General features: G+C 44.6%; 1 protein-coding gene across 8 annotated transcripts in view; it reads left to right on the top strand.

Annotated features, from left to right (window-relative positions):
* Positions 1-16,288, top strand: part of RREB1 (ras responsive element binding protein 1) — a 145,237-nt gene that overhangs the window by 12,614 nt on the left and 116,335 nt on the right. For 3 of the 8 annotated variants that reach the window (XM_038127821.1, XM_038127824.1, XM_038127829.1), the window contains exon 1: positions 11,106-11,387. In XM_038127821.1, the coding sequence (XP_037983749.1) occupies positions 11,348-11,387 (40 nt within the window). In that variant the 5' untranslated portion in view covers positions 11,106-11,347. The other 5 variants (XM_038127827.1, XM_038127825.1, XM_038127823.1 and 2 more) reach the window with 4 other exon arrangements.

The raw sequence follows: 16,288 nt of genomic DNA, 5'->3' as shown, positions 1-16,288 counted from the left end.
TAACTCAGGGAGCCTTCTGATATTCAGAAGCATTTGGCAAACATCTAGAATTACTGGACTGTTTAAAGGTATTTGCAGGTCACATTTAGAAGGGGATGTCTGTTATACAATAATATTAACAGCTCTCTGTGCTGTTATCTGCACATTAACCCCTTCCCACTGCACCAGGAAATTATTCTGTTGTTAGATAGCTGACCCCATCCTCTAATTTTTCATACATACAGGCTATAGCAGAATACCTCTTTAGGAGATAATTTTGTCATTGTGTGTACAAATAATTATTGGTGTTTGATAATCAAAGAAAACCTTACTGAACATATATTTTTTCCAATTATCTATATAAACACCTCTTTACTTACGTCGCTCTTCTTTAAAGTTCAATGTATTTCTTCATCATACTATTTGTATTCCTGAAGGACCTTTCTTTTGTGTTCTTCCTATCTCCCCTTAATCACAGTGGGTCTCCATCACTTTTCCCAACTATTTAGAATTCATTGGAAAGAATCTAACTTGTTTCCTTAGTAATAGTTTTCTAAGTGCTTCAACATGCTGCACCATTTTTTACAAACTGTAGAGGCTTCTAAATGAATATTTCTTATCAAGTTTCACTTTTAAACTAATCCCAAGATGCAGGAAAATATTTCAATTCATTTTCATCCTATTTTCATCAGAGATCACACAACTGGTTGTATTCATCATGCTATTAATTTTTAAAATGGGATGACTGTAGTTTGGCATCTAATTTGTACTCACATGCTTAAGTTTCAGAGTTGCTCAGCAGCCACAGAAGCAATGAATGTGCTCAACACCTCTGAAAATCAGGCCATGTAGGGGCCTAGAAAATACAGCATCAAATATTTGACTAGGGGCATCCTAATTAGAAGAAAAAAAGTAACCTTTAAAAATTTTATTTAATATAGGTGAAGTATTGGTTCCTAGCAGAAACAGAGCATATGACTTAATGGATCTCATGCTTATTCAGAAGTGGCAGATCTGATATGCATATTTATAATGTTTGGCAAATGTAGTGATTTTTCCATTTTAAAACTAAGATATAATTACTAATCCTACAGTCTGATTTTACATGTTTGTTTCACTTTTTAAATTCTAAAAAATGTAGTATTATGTTCTGTAAAATTTGGGGAGAAACAGCTGGCATTGGGAAATGTGACATGATGTATTTTACTGATCCTGAAAGCTTAGTTTAGGCACTCCTAATTACATGAAGTTCCCTCTTCTCACATAGCCCTGGGATAATTGGATGGTATGGCATTCCAAAGCCTTTGGGATGCTAAAATAATCATGCATTAACCCTATAAACATACTTGTGCTTTGATGTTCTCACCACTTAGCTGCTAGCTGAATAATTACAATTCTCTTGTGATCAACTTTCATATGATAACAGTGATAGCAATGATAAAGAGGGTGAAAAAGTTGTGAGACATTTGACATGTGTTTTTAGCTCATATGAAGAGAGGACATCCATTTATAGGAATTGATATGGAGCACACCATGCAATTAAAGCTTTTGGTCCCCATTTCATTGCTGGAGGGAAGTGGAGTTTGTGCTCAGTGGTAGGGAGCAGCCACAGGAACTGGTTGTGGCTCTCTGGCTGAGATAAGTTTAAGCTGTTCCCTTTGGCAAATCATTGTCTTATAAATTCCTCAATGCTTTGTTCAAAGTACAGCTGTGTTTCAATAATAACTTATTTCTGTATAAATCCAGTTTAGTGGTTTTTATTACATATGCTGCTAACATTTTCACACGAGTATCCCAGCTGTACAGCAGCCCTCTTGCAGTCAGCACTAGCCCAAAATCATGCCAGGAACTGTCTATATTAATTTCCATGCTACCAAACTTTTGTATACTGAACTATGATACACCACTCCCATCTTACTTTCTCTTCATTCCACTGTTTTCCTAGCTCTCCAAAACTCACCACTTTTATGCCAATTTAACCTCAATTTACTGCCACAAGTTTTGCTGTTGTTCCCATTTACATGCAACATACATGTCGTTTCTATTTTATCCATTGATGAAGAACATGTACCAAGTTTTGCAACAGCTCTCAGTTTCCAGATAGGAAATCTGAGCCTGTTTGTTCTTTTCCAGTGTGGCTGGGTAATGTGGTGTTCATCACAGGACAGGATGAATGATACCAGCTCTACTGAATCACCACATTCAAGCTAGTGCAGGGAATATTTCCTCTCTTTTGCAGTATCAGTAAACTGGAGTCTAGACCAGGAACATCATCAGTGGATCTGTCTTTGAGATTATCCCAAAAAAAACTGTATGGATTGTGGTGAATTCTGTCCATTGGCTGATGGACCAGGGAGGAATGGAAAAACATCAGGCTGAAGTTTACTGATTAAGTCTGCACCTAGAAAACAACAGACTAGTTCTTCTGAGGTGAATCACTCCCATTTACAGCAGAAACCACAGTTCTGAATCTCAAGTCACATAGGAGAATATCGACTACACAGCTCTTTATTGCATATAACCATAGTATACCAGATATAATACCAGATAAAATATAACAGATAAAATATAACAATATAAAAATATATTATTTTCATCTGAATACCAGATAAAAATAAACAGGAAACAAAAGCAATCTTACTTTTCAGTCAGAACACTCATGCAGCTTTCTAGCCTTATTTAGCGTGTGTGTATGTGTGTGTAGGGGGATAAGCAACTGTGGAGGGAATTAGTGTCCTTCAACAGAAGGTCCTAATTTTTACTTGAGGACCACTGCTCTGAGGGCTCTAAGATGAATTCATCACATTCATTTTAATGTGTTTTTTAAATCAGGCTTTTCATCCAAATCTCAGGAGCTAATACAGTGCTCCCATCCACTGTGCCACTGGCCACCTTGGCAGTGTTCTCCTCAGCCTCCTCTTGGGATTATCTGCTGTATAACTCTTATTCTAGTGACATTAGGCACTACCCCAGGACTTTTCTTGGGGTTTTCTGTGGGTTTTTTATTTGTTTCTTTGCATTTAATAATTTAAAAAATCATTTTGCTGAATGATTCAGGCTGCTCATTTGCACTCTAAGAATTACCTTCAGCCACTTCTGAAAGGGAAAGGACTTGGAGGAAAACAGCATAATGAAACAAGCTCAGAAGGTGTATATGAAATGAGTATCTAAGATTGTTCAGGAAATGATTAGAGAAAATCTTATTTGCAGTTGCCATTTAATCCAAATTTATACCTCAGAAGAGTATTTCTCTGCTGAGTTTAGAGAGCCACAGCAATCTATTACCAGTTCACAAGAGGCTGCAGGAAAAATTTTGCATGAATGTGAGGATTTCAAGATATCTTCATAGACATTAATCCCAAGAGATTTCATCCTTTGCTGTAAACACTGATTGCAAGCTGAGAATTGGGAGTTAAAATGTCTTCTGCCCTGTCTAGTTACTTGGAGTTCTTTTAAGGAAGAGGCTGATGTCTGTGCCCGGTTCTTAGAAATCATTTGTTTCAAGAGTTGAGATTTCCATACAGTGAATCATTTCAGGTAACAGCTCTCTTGCACTCATTTTGATAATAGGGGTTCAGGGGATTTTTCTTTTTCAAGTTTCAGTTCAGTTAGAGTACAATCCCTCCTGACCCGCAAAGTAATTGAAAACAAAAACAAAAACAAAACAAAAAGTTTATCTATCTACCAAACCTTTCCTCTCTGTATGCTCATTAAGAGAAGTTTTACTTTCTTTGTATTGCACAGAAGGAAAGAAGATTATGGAGCATATTAACTGTTATGCAAGTTGAAGACAGGAATGCAGAAAAATATATTGAGAATACTTTTTTGTCAAGAATCCTATATTTAAAAACAAGTGAATGTTGAATGATAAATAAAGGTAAAAGGATTTAAATGCTCTTATCCACATTGCCCTACATTCATATACTTGGCAATTATTGAGTTTTCTTTTTGTAGAAGCAAATACTTTCCTGTATGAAGGCTTCAGAAATTATCTAAAATTTGTCTGTATCTTACACCCCCCTGGTCCAAACAGCTATCTTCCTCTGCCAGGAAAAGCCTTGTGCTGACAGTTTTTTGCAGTAGTTGTGGAAGTCATGTCAGTAGAAGAATTCCTTTTACTTCTCTTAATCATGTGTCCATAAGGGACAATCTCTTAATACAGCATGGATGTTTTAACAAGCAAAGAGCTCTCCTGGTGTAGTTACAGCCCTATATACTGCAGCAGCGGTATAACTACCCCCAGTACCATTTACAACAGCAAAACTCTGCTTTTGCCAGCATGGCTTATCTTATCATTGTCTGAATGACACAAGCTGTGCTGGTGAAAGTATGGTTCTGACTGCGTAACTCTGAACACTCGCTGCTTTTGGTAGCGCAGCTGGGTTTTAAGCTCAGTTGCAGACCGTATCCCTTTGCACATCTGCCTGCAGAACTTTACAGCATAGACCTGACCCAGTGCAATTTTGCTTCTGATTTAAGGAGGCCCAAAGCACACTTTAATAGGTACAAAAGCATAATGACTCTTTTCACATTCATTTACCTGAGCCCCACCATTTTCTTCTGCCTCCTCCTTGATTCTTTGCCTACTGCATCCATGGGCCAATTTTTCCTGGTGATTTGGTTTCTTCTCTTCTCCAAATCCTGTCATTGCAGCCTCCCCCAAGTTACATTAATCTCTGCCCTTGAAAGTTGTCCTGCTTTTTCCTTCCCTGCAGGGTAACTGCTTCCTTTCCTACTTTCTTCATGACTGCTGCCTCACTTCCTATTTCTTCACTTCTCTGCTGCTTGCTGGCCCTCTCTGCTGCTTTGTGGGTGCATCTCAAAGCACTGCCTACCATCTTCTCCCTGGAAAGGGGGTTTCCTTCTTCCCCATCCTTTTTTCTATCTGCACCCTGTAAGCTGTAATTAACTGTGGTCCAAAGTTAAGAAAATAAAAATGCATGCTAGAAATATCAATAGAAACATCCTAACAGCAATATCAGCAAGGGTACAGCCCAAGCTCCCAACAGAAACTGTTGAGTCCTCTGTAACTGAGAATACTTAAAGCTAAACCAAGACAGTATTGAAAAGTGTACTGCGCAGAGAATTACTGTGGCAGCCTCAGAGAATGGAGAGTAGGTGTTTCCCACCTCTAGTCTATGACACCAAAAGATAAGAAGTGATGCTTCACCTGGATATTGCCACCTTCCTTTAGCTGCCACTGTCTCCTCCATTTGAACAACTGAACGTAATGTCGCTGTTAACAGAAGCATTTATTTTGATTGTGAGAGGTTTCAGAATCCACTCTCCCCAGCAAATGAAACACAAGGAAACACACAGCTGGCTTACTACTTGCCTTCAGGAGGGAGAATAATCACATTTAAGCTAACAATCAATTAGGTGTGAGAGGCTGGGTGGTCAGTAAGAATGAAACGTGTTAGTACCAAATCACAAGCTGGGCATTAAACACTAACTTCTTTTTTCACACCTGTGGTTTTTTGCATTGCCAGGCAACAAAAGTTTCTGGGCAACAATGCAGAGTTTTAAAACAAGTGAAAGTATTGCAGTGGGTGGTTTTGCTTGTTGCTCTTTTACCTGCTCCGTCTCTACACTGACACACTTGCACATGGATTATACAACCTGTTTCTGAGGCTCTACATTAGTGATCACAGAATTGCTTGAGAATGTAAATGTCAAACATCTACCCACTAGTTTTTTCATGTCATGTTTTCAAACAGTCTGTTGAGGAAGAAGTAGGCTGTGCTGCTCCAAAATCTGCTAAATAATTAAATATGCAGGAGGGAATCTTACTTAGTTTCATTCATTTAAAACATGCTATTTTTAATACTACTCTTTAAAGAATTTTTGTTACTAAAACTGTAATAACACTCTTGTGCCTCTGTTGTTTGTTTTGGTTATAAGGCTGAAATTTATGTCACCCGATTATCCTTTTAGCCATTCTCTATAGTTACGACTGTATATCCCAAAAGCATGGGTTTAGGCTGGTGAAGCTCCCCTGAAAGGGTTTAGAAACTCTGGTTATTGTTACAATACTTTAGGTGAATAGTTTATGCTACTTTTTACCTCCTGAAAATCAGAGCTGGGGAAAGGACTAGTTCATCAAGCTGGTCCAGTCCCAGCAGCAGGGCTGCTCTGCATTGCATCCATCTGCAGGAGACTCCCACAGTGAAAAGAGAGAAGGAGATGGGACCAGCAATTATCGCAGCCAGAAACCTCAAGCAGTCCTGCAATATGTCCTACAGGCTGTGATCTATGGGGGGGGGGGGAAAAAGTGGTGTGGGTTTCAGAAACACTATCTTCATATTTCCATATGAATCCTTAGCCAAGAGGTAGTCTTGGCTGGCTAGGTGAGCCAGCTCAAGGACTGTTTTGCGCTGTTGAAATGTCTCAGAGCAAACAGGGAGCGAACACTAACACATGATCTTTTGCTGTTTGTTATCACTAACACACTGTCTGCTGAGAAGAGACGCCCAGCAGAGCGGATGGCTTCGTGCCTGGAGAGCTACACCGGGATTTTGGGGGAAATACTGGTTTTAATTCCAGCCCTGCCACTGCCAGCCTGCTGGGATGTGAGGGAAAGTGCTTAAGCATGCTGGGATACACGAGCTTTTCTTTCACTCTGTAAAGTCTAATGTTAAGATAAGTTTGGACTAAAGCTTTGGCCTAGCTCATCCAGTGAGTGGGGTTGTTGCAGGAGCAAGTTCCACCACTCCCTTGTTCCTCAGTTTCCAGAGGCCAGGGTAGCTGAGCATGATGGTGCATCACATTTCCCTGCATGGGGAAAATGGGAATGTTGTAGGATACTGTGTCTTCAGACAAATGCTCTGAGAGAGTTTGCAGCTCATGTATTATGCTCTTCCGTGTGGTTTTCCAGTGCACAAATTCATCAAATTTTCCAAGTAATTTATAGGAAATATATTTAATTGAACTTTCCCCATTTTATTTTGTATAATTACCCTGCCTCTATGGTGGTCACATTTGTCAGTTCTGCATTAGTTCTTAAGGGGTTTTTGACCCAAGAAACCTGTGTCTTAGAGAAAAAAACCCCTCTGAGCAACAAAAACCTCAACCCACGAGAAGACTCAGCAATGGCATGTTTGTTCATTTAAAGAAATAACTGGTTGAAACATGAAGGAAATTCAAACATTTCTTTTGGTCTTAGAGTTTTAGAAAGACTTATTTCTCAAAGCCTGCAGGGCTGTATTCTCTGATCCTCCAAGCAAGCTTTTCCCTGCTTTAGTATGTCAACCGAGTTCTCCCTCTTGGCACGAGTGATGACATCAGGAAAAGGATGGCAGCAAGAAGACTCTGGATGCTGAGCAGCACAAGCTCAGGCAGGGCATGGGGCCTCAAATGCCTCTGACATCCTCTGTAGCTGGACAGCCACACATCAGGGTGAGGGAGCTGGGGCTTGGCAGCTGCCCTCACCCAGCAGTCGTGAGGTGTTGTAAAGTCAGAGCCCAGTCCTGCCTCTTAGCAGATAAAATGTGTCTGGTTAGTCAGAGAACTGCCTTACTTCAAGCTGCTTTGGCTGAAAGGGATGTGTAAATTTGCAAGAAATTACAGTAACTTCTTAAAGATCGTGATCTAAACCACTGAATGTTGATAATGTCTCATGAGATGGGGGAAAAACTATTTTCTAGCTAACCTTTAACTTCTCTCTTAACACTAGTGTTAGCTTTAGTCTCTGTGCTTTAAGACCTCCTCAGTTTGTGGCCTTCATATAAGCTATACATCCTGTTTTTCTTCTCTCCTTGAATACCTTTAATCAGCATCTCTGATATTTAAATTGTGGGTGGGGGCGGAGTTGTCCTTTTCTTGGGACCACAGCAGGTGGCTTTTGTCACCAATATTGCTGTGTCACCCAGTGGTGTCAATGAATCTGGTAACACACTAAACATCTTCACAAAACTGTTGTTTTTATTTCTAGTATTGTTCATTGTATTTAACCTCACTGTGAAGGATCAGAGAGGTGTGTGAGAGTTACACAGAAGCTAGAGAAAATCTTCTTGCCCGAGTGTGTTTACAGTCATGTAGGTATTCATGTCCCAATATCCAGAACGTATAGAAAATATGAATAGTCCTAGGGGAAAAAAAAACCAAAACTTTTTACTTATCTTGTCATAGACTGGTCAGAGGAGATGGGATAAACCACAGTAATGCAAATGGTAAAAAGTGCAGAGTAAAGAAGATAGCTGTATCATATAAGTCATGCAGTACCATTTTGGGGGAGTCATTCATAAAAGTGGGGTTTATTAGACAGAAATTACCTCTACCTTCTCTTTCACTGTCATAACTAACAGAAATAAGGAACCATTTGCTCAACACTTCACATTCAGTACTAGACCACAGTGGTGTTTTACCTCTCTGATGCATTATAAAAATTCAAATGACAGAAGGCTGAAAACCATAATTATTTCATTTCTCTTGCCCATATATGGCCCAGAATAATTAATTCCTTAACTGTTAAAAGAAGTATCACTTTTTACTATTTTGTAAACCCTAGCAGTAAATGGGGTTTTAAAGTTATTAAGTATCTTTTTTTCATCATTGGGTTTTTTTGTTTTGTTTTTTTTTTTTAATTTTCAGTATTAATGTAACACAGTATGTACTGGTTCATGCTTCATTCCATCTTACAAAAAGAACAGGGATAAGTTAAGTGCTATAAAAAACTATCTGCATATTTTCTCCAAAGACTAAATCATGATTTTTTTTTCCAATGTGAGTTTTACATGTCCACCTTTTCAGAGCAGATTTCAGATGCTTTCTCAGATTTCAGTATTTCTCAGAATTGAGAAACACTTGTTCTTCTATTCCATATATCTGCTTGCTAAACTTCAGCCATCAAAGGGCTCTTAAGCACCTCCAAGGTTAAAAAATACATTGAGGATGGGAATCTGCATGTTGAGATAGTCCAAAATGCCTCCAAGACTATTCTAGAAATATTAGGCAGAGGTCAATGAGACATGCATTGCTAACCTCCAAATATGATTACCCATACAGGATTTTTCAGCAGTTTCAACTGCAGCCATTGGTGTAAATAAATGGCTGTACAAACCAGGCCCAGTCTCTGTGAGTTTGTATGTGTGTGCCATGAAGGCTTAAATCACAGCAGTCTTCCAACATAAATGGAATGTTTGAAGGGCTGAGCCTGAGATGGATAAACTGCTCAGGTTTTTGATTAATTGGATGCTTGACAGGAAATGATACTGAAGATGCAAGCTGGCTGTAAAGCTGCTGAACTTACCAGCAGTTCGGCCACTGCAGGTTGGCAGGTACAATGGGGACAGAGATGAAGAGGTAAAAGACACTTTGCTATCAGTTTATTTTAAAGGCTTCCCTTTTTTTTTTTTTTTTTTTTTTTTTGGTAAAATAAGAACCTTAGAACAATGAGAATGTGCTTTCTCTCATTTGTTGCTAATATTGTGGGGTAAACTATGATATTGCTCCTCTGTCAGTCAGCAACTCCACTTGGGTAGTACTGCACAGAACTCAGTACAGAGAGCAAGTGACAAAAATTGAGCCCGCAGAAACCACCACATCACACACGCATGTTAAAGCTGCAGTTTCATGTTCTGAATATACGTGCGCTACCTTTCGGTTTTGCAGTTGCGGCATTTCAAACTCCCAGTTCACCAGACCTGCACGTGTTTTACTCGCGAGTCCAGAAGGGAAGAGGTTTATTATTGATGTGAATCACAGCTCATGGCTTTGAGACAGGACCTGTGTATTCCTGACTTGTATGCCTTTATCCAGTATTTGAAAAAATGGTGCAAATTAAGTTAATCATGGCACCTTACATGCAATAGTCTGTGAAAATAGTCAGTTGAGGGCTTACTGCCACATACCTGGAATTTCGCCTTGTTTCCCAGGTGAATCCCTTTTCAATCAGGAGATAGGATACCATGTAAGCTGGCACAAGCCTTTTGCCTAGAGGCCATGACTTGGATTTCTTTAAAAAACAGGCAGAGACTCCTGGTTCCACCTCACCAGTAACAGCTTTAAAAGGCCTAGTTTTGGTAGCTCTAGATATAGTGTAAATAACCATTTCCTTAAAGGTAAACTGGAACCTAAAAGGTTCCTCCTTTACTCATTAGGCACTCCTCGGAAGCAGTGTTGGTTTACTTTTCTTTTTTTTCCCATCTAGCTTTCAGGATGGAGTATTGCCAGGTATTTTGTTTTTATGTACTGTTATTTTTTTGTCACACGACTCTAAACGGGTACCGGCTTTACAGTGAAATCCTCACCATTCTGAACACCTCTCCATCACTTGTTAAGTCTCCTACACCTTTGAACTTCCACTGCAAGGAAAGTGACGGGAAGGATGGTGCGTGCGGTGCCGCGCAGCGTAACTACCTGTACGTGCGAGCGGCCGCATCTTGCCTTTGATTAGGCACAGCATTTGCACCTCCTGTTCCTGTGCTGATGATGTTCGCGGTCCTGTTACATTTAACGCGTCCTTTAGGTCTGGATGGATGACTGACCCCTGCGGGGACCCAAATCGCGCAAGGACGAAAAGTTTCTGAGGAACAAAACACAACCAGAAGGTGACTCCTGCCCGCGGAGCAGCGGGCTGCGCTGCCTGCGGCCGCTGTACCTGGTGAGGCACCGGGCTGGGAGGCGGAGGAGGATGCACAGACATTTCCACGGCAGCGGAGAACCCCGGTGAATTCCTTAAAGCCGGCGGCGCGGCACCGCCACCGGCGGCTCCGGATGCGCTCCAGCCCCGATCCGGGAGAGCGGCCGGCCGCCGGGGGACACGCACGCCGGGCCGGGAGCGCGGCCGGCCAGGCCCGCCCGGGAGAGCCCCGCGGGCGCGGCCGCCGGAGCAGCGGGAGGGCGCGGGGCGCCGCGTGGCACCTGGCCGCCCCCCCGCTCCCCCGCGCCTGCCCCGGGCATCCCGCTGCTGCGCTGCCGGGCGGAGAAGGGAGGGACGGAGGAAGGGTGGGGGGGGGGGGGGAGGAAAGTTGTGCTCGCTCCTCTCCTTGGAGGCGCCCCTCCCTCCCCGCGACGAGGGCGAGTTAGAGATGCTATTTGCAACAGGCTGCTGCTGCCGCGGTAGCGCGTCCCCGGGAGAGGAGCCCGAGCGACACGTGATGTGTCTCCTTATCAGGGTGCGCGGGGCAGCGCGGGGGCGGGCAGGGGGCGGGGGCGCCCGCGGAGCGCGGCGCGGCGGGGTCCCTAACCGTGCCCATCTCTCCCCTCCAGGGAGGCGCGGAGGACGGGAAGTTAGCGCGGAGTTGATGAACTTTGCACATCCACAGAAACGCCATTTTGATTCCTTTTTCCGGAACAAGTTTGCGGCTCCCTCCCGTGCGCGCTCCCCCCGGCGCGCCCCCGCGCCCCCCCGGCGGCCCATCCTCCCGGCATGTCGCGGCGCAAGCAGCCCAGCCCCAGCAAAGTCCGGCGTAAGTACCGCGGGGCTGCCCGGCCGCGGAGCTCCCTCACAAAGGGCAGGAGCGTGCCTTAACTCTGGAGGGATCTAGTTCTTTTTTTTTTTTTTCCTCTTCTTTTTCTTAAGGGGGGGGGCAGGAAGAAAGATGAGGAAAAATAAACTTCTGGGAGGGGGCAGGCGCGGGCATGAGGACGTTGCAGCGTGTCGGCTGGTCGTGCGACTTATTTAGAAAATTAAATGCTTCTTAGAGGGGGGAAAAAAGTTTCCTTAAAAAAAAAAAAAAGGAAAAAAGTTTGGCTGGCAGCGGTGGAGATGATGATGAGTTCGTGCAGCCTCCCTCTTCCCTTCCCCCGCTCCTCCCTCTCCTCTCCTCCCTCCGCGGCTCCTGTTTTTTTTTTTTTTTTTTTTTTTTTTTTTTCCCTTCCCTGTTGCAGACTTTCTACCAACCAGCGGCACCAGCCGCGGCGTTTTGCCTTCAGGACCTGATGCTCATCCATATTAAACCGTCTGAGCTCAGGAATCCGGCCAGATCATCCCCCCCCTCCTGCTGCAAAGTTTATTTTTAACCAGCCACCGCCACAATTTGGATGGGGCTGCGAGGAAGCAACATCTTCTAGCCCGGCTCGCCCCCGTCTCCCGAGCTTCCCTTTTAACTTTTCCTTCAGGCTTATTTTCCTGCCGGCGGTGGCGGCGGGTCCCGCGGCGGCCCCTGCCCGCTGTTCCCGGCTGGGAGGGCCGCGCCGGAGCTGGGAAGTTGGGATGAAGGCGCCCCTTCTCCGCAGGTAGAGCCGGCTTGCGCCGCGCATCTCTCCGCTGACTTTCCGCTCCCCCGGCAGGGCCGGACGGCCGCGCCTGCCTTTCCTCGGCATCCTGGTACCTCTCCCCTCTCTTCTGTACCCCTCTTCCTTACTTTATTTGATTTTTTTCGCCTTTCCTCCACTTTCTCCACCCGCCCCCCCGTCTTCCTCCCCCCCGTCCCGGTAGGGACGTGCGTGTCCTTTCCCCTCCCGGCCTGCGCGGCGGGGGCGCGGGGGAGCCGTGCCCGGGGAGGGCGGGGGGCGCTGCCCCCCGTGGGTCCCCCCCGTCCCGCTGCCTTTGTGCGGTGCCAGGAACACATCCCTACGCGGCGGGGCCAGCGGCGGGCAGGGACGCCTGGGCGGCGTCACCACTACAGGAAGGAGCCGAGCAGCATCCGAAGCTGAGGAGGGGTGTCCGGGCCCTCGCCCCCTTCAGCCCCATCTTGGCGGGGGTGGGGAGCGGCGAGGCAGAGGTGACCCCCCTCCCGCGGTGGCGGTGTTTGAGGTGAAAACAAAGTTTGGGGCGGCGCGGCTGCCGCCCCCCTTCCCCCCCCCACTCCGGCGCGGTGCCCGGTGCGGATGGGAGCCGGCCGAGCCCCGTCTCTGGGCGACTGCGCTCCGTCCCCATCGCCGTTGCTACGGGCCGGACACCCCCGGCGGCGCCGCGGGGGCCGCGCTGAGGATGCGAGGCAGCTCCTCCTGCCCAGTTCGTAACACACGGGCTCGGCATCCCCCCCGCCCCATCCGCCCGGGGTGAGGGGGCGCGGGGGTCGCGGGCCGGGCCGGGCCGGCAGCGGGGCGCGCCGAGATGCTGCAACTTTTTTTTTTTTTTTCAGCAGAGGAGGGAGGGCGGTGGATTGAACTTTGTCATGTCGCAGATAAGTTTCCTTTGGCTTCTTCTCCCTGCACTTCTCCCCCGCCTCCCTCCGCACGAACGCTTGGGCTTTTTCTTTTTTTTTTTTTTTTTTTTCTTCTTTCGTTTTTTAATAATTTTCCCCGTTTCACTTCTCTGCTGCGATATCTTCGCCTCCTCGGCATCCTCGCGGGGTTGCGCAGAAGGAGCAGAGCGCTTCTCCTGGCTCAGCACATTTCCCTGCCCGGGCCGCTGTGCTCGGCTGCGCACCCCGCGGAGGCCCGGGCGCCTCCGTGCCCCGCCGCCCTCCCACGGCCGCGCCGCGGTGTCCGGCCCGCAGCTGATGCTCTGGTCCTGCTCGCCGAGGAGCATCCTGCCCGGGAGCCACTGGGCTGATTGCCGGAGGGAAGGCGGGGGGCATACCAACCATTCAGGTTTAATCCCAACTCCCTCTTTCGCCTGTTTTCTCTTGGAGATAAGATCAAGTGTATTTACTTATTTGAGAAAGTAAACATCTAGTTCAGTGTGATTTGGGGGCAGTGGTCTAGGAGAGACGGCCAATGCAGTGGATGTTTCCTACCATTCCAACATCCAGCCCCATGGCTTGGAAAAGAAATTGCTTATTAACAACAGGAGCAGTTGCTAAATAACGCCGTGTTGTCACTCCTACGGTGCACAGCAGACAGCTGTTATGATGGCTGAAGTTTTTTCGTTGAGGTCGGTCGTTTTGACACAAGCACTGAGTTTTGTTACCGCAGTTCCTGTTTTCCACAGGGTCAGCGTGCGTGAAAGGGATGCAGTGACTCAGGGTCAGGCCAGCCATATTTGTTTTAGGTTTTAATTTTCTCTTTGAAGACTTAAGGGTATATAGTCTTTTCTTGGTGGGCCTGCATAATGCCGATTAGCCTTAACCGGAGTTGGGTACATCCAGGAAAGAATAGGCCCTTTTGTTTGTTAGAATCCCAGAAACAGCATGAATCCATCATCCAATCAATCAGAGTACCGGGGCTCTCCCTCACCTGCCGGCAGGGACACATCCAGCCTCTCATGCTGCAGGGCAGCTGTTACCGACCGAGTGCGGCCTCTTTTGCTCCCTCACCTTCCTCCTCCTAGCATCTCTTTTGGAACTGAATTAATATTGTGTAGTTGGAAAAATATCATCCATTTAAGTGCAATCAAGTAAACTTTTTATTCTCCTTTTATTTCACACACAGCTTCTAGTTGTCAGGTTTTTGTTTTCTCATCAGAAGTGACTATTTATGTAGCCACTCTTACACATTTCTTTTGAGAACTAATGCTAAAGAATATATATATATATATATAATATATATATATATTTGACTTACATAGCAGAGAGTTTACTGGTTTTCTGGGGTTTTGGGGTTTTTTTGTTGTTTTTTTTTTTTTCCCATCTGGACCTGGGTGTATGAAGCTGCACTTGAAGATTTCAGTGTAATGAAGCATCGTATTGTGACTTAGCTCACCCAGGTTGTGATCGCGTTCTTAACTCTTTACAGTATTCAGTAACCTTCTGACAAAATGGCTTTTCTTTTTGATTGGGAAGTAACTTCAAGTTTCAAAGTTGGGAAAACTGAATCTCTTCATTACCTGTCAGTAGTATGTGTGATCTCTTTTGGTACCAAAGATAAGTGCAGTGTTTCCCAAAGTGTACAAACATTGACCTATGCAGTGCTTTCCTCACTCCTTAAGGATATTATCACTTTGCCTATGTTGAAGTAACACTACAGTCATAACAGTAGCTTGACTTTAGTCTGTAAAACTTTCTTCTTAAACTGAAATAGTTTGAATTGCTCTCAGTTGGATTGGATTTCTCATTTAAATAAAAACTGGTGGTGCACTTACACTGTATAGATTAAAAACATATAGATAAATCCCTTTGGTTATATTCATTATCCCCTGTAAAAGTAGGTGGTGCTTAGAAGGTCATAGGATAAGTGTTGCTAAGCAGCTAAACAGAAGGATGCTAAAATTAACCTGAGTGTTTTTGAAATGGATTCACTTTTTAAGTTACAATAATTTTTTAATTGACTTAAAATACACCTTCTTCTAGTAAGACATCCAAAAAAAATATGCATAAGTAAAGCTTTCCAGGGGACTGAGTCAAATGTTCAAATTATGAAATTATACAAGAGTAATGCTACCCTCCCCCAGTACACCTAAATTTTACTAACATCAGGCCCTCGATCTGTGCCCTTTGCAAATGTCCCTCCAGAGTTATCTGTTGCTCCAGGAGCATCTGATGTATGTTGGATAGCAGCCTGTAGGGACAGTCTTGGGAAAAAAGAAACTGCAGAAGTTCCCCAGGAACAGGCAGAAAACAAGTAAATCCTGTTAGTCTGAAATCTCTGCATATGTGGAAAAAGCCCCTTTTAACTTTTTGATGAATGATGCCTAAGTTTGGAAATCTCTGTTTTAGGTGTACACTCTTAAAACATGTGAAATCATGTCTTCCTCTTTCAGCACGATAAAGGTTGTTTTGAAATGAGTGTATTATTGGACTGTGTTACTAGACCAGTTTGTGACTGCTGCCTTGTTGATGTGGTAGCTTCTTTCTTGGGAGATAATTGTCTGTAGAGGAGGATGGTAGTGTTGCTTTCTGTTCTCCTGAAGGTAGTGAGAATGCTCCTTGCTCTCTGTCTTCTACCTCCTGAATTCAAGGAAGATGGACAGTCATAGGGTTACAGCTTTAAAATATGCCTTTTCAACAGCATTCTACAACTTGGAAAAGGGCCAGGAACTGCTTCGTGTTCTTTTGAGAGCAGCTTTATCATGGACGGAGTGCTCAGGTACCCTGCAGCTTTGCTGGAAAGTCTTTTATGGAGCAGATGTAAACTTTGAGGGTGAGACGGAATTCCCTTCTGAGACAGTGCAACAGCTTTTTTCTTGCTTTGGGGTGGGAGATTTGACTTGACTAGTTGTTGCTCAGCAGTTAAAGCAGATTTTCTTTGGGGAGGCATATGAGGAATCCTTTCTCTGTGTGCATTGTTTTATTTTGTTTGCTTGTTTGTTGCTTTCTTTTTAATATCCTACATAAACCAGCACCTGTGGGAGCTGTGGCTTCCCCCTCTCCCCCACGCACATTTAGAAGAATCTTTACAGGCAGCGATTTCAAAGACAGGACTTGGGTATTTCTGGGAATGTCACTCTCTGGTGATACACTGAAAAGTTAAGGTATTTGTGTGGAGCCAGGATGGGCTTGAAACTCGCAGAGCTTTGCCAGGCCAGAGTTGGTTATCAGCGTTT

This window comes from Motacilla alba, chromosome 2 (genome assembly GCF_015832195.1).
Source record: "Motacilla alba alba isolate MOTALB_02 chromosome 2, Motacilla_alba_V1.0_pri, whole genome shotgun sequence".
Classification (NCBI taxonomy): Eukaryota; Metazoa; Chordata; class Aves; order Passeriformes; family Motacillidae; genus Motacilla; species Motacilla alba.
The sequence above is the reverse complement of the archived record's forward strand: the minus strand, read 5'-3'. Positions and strand labels throughout refer to the sequence as shown.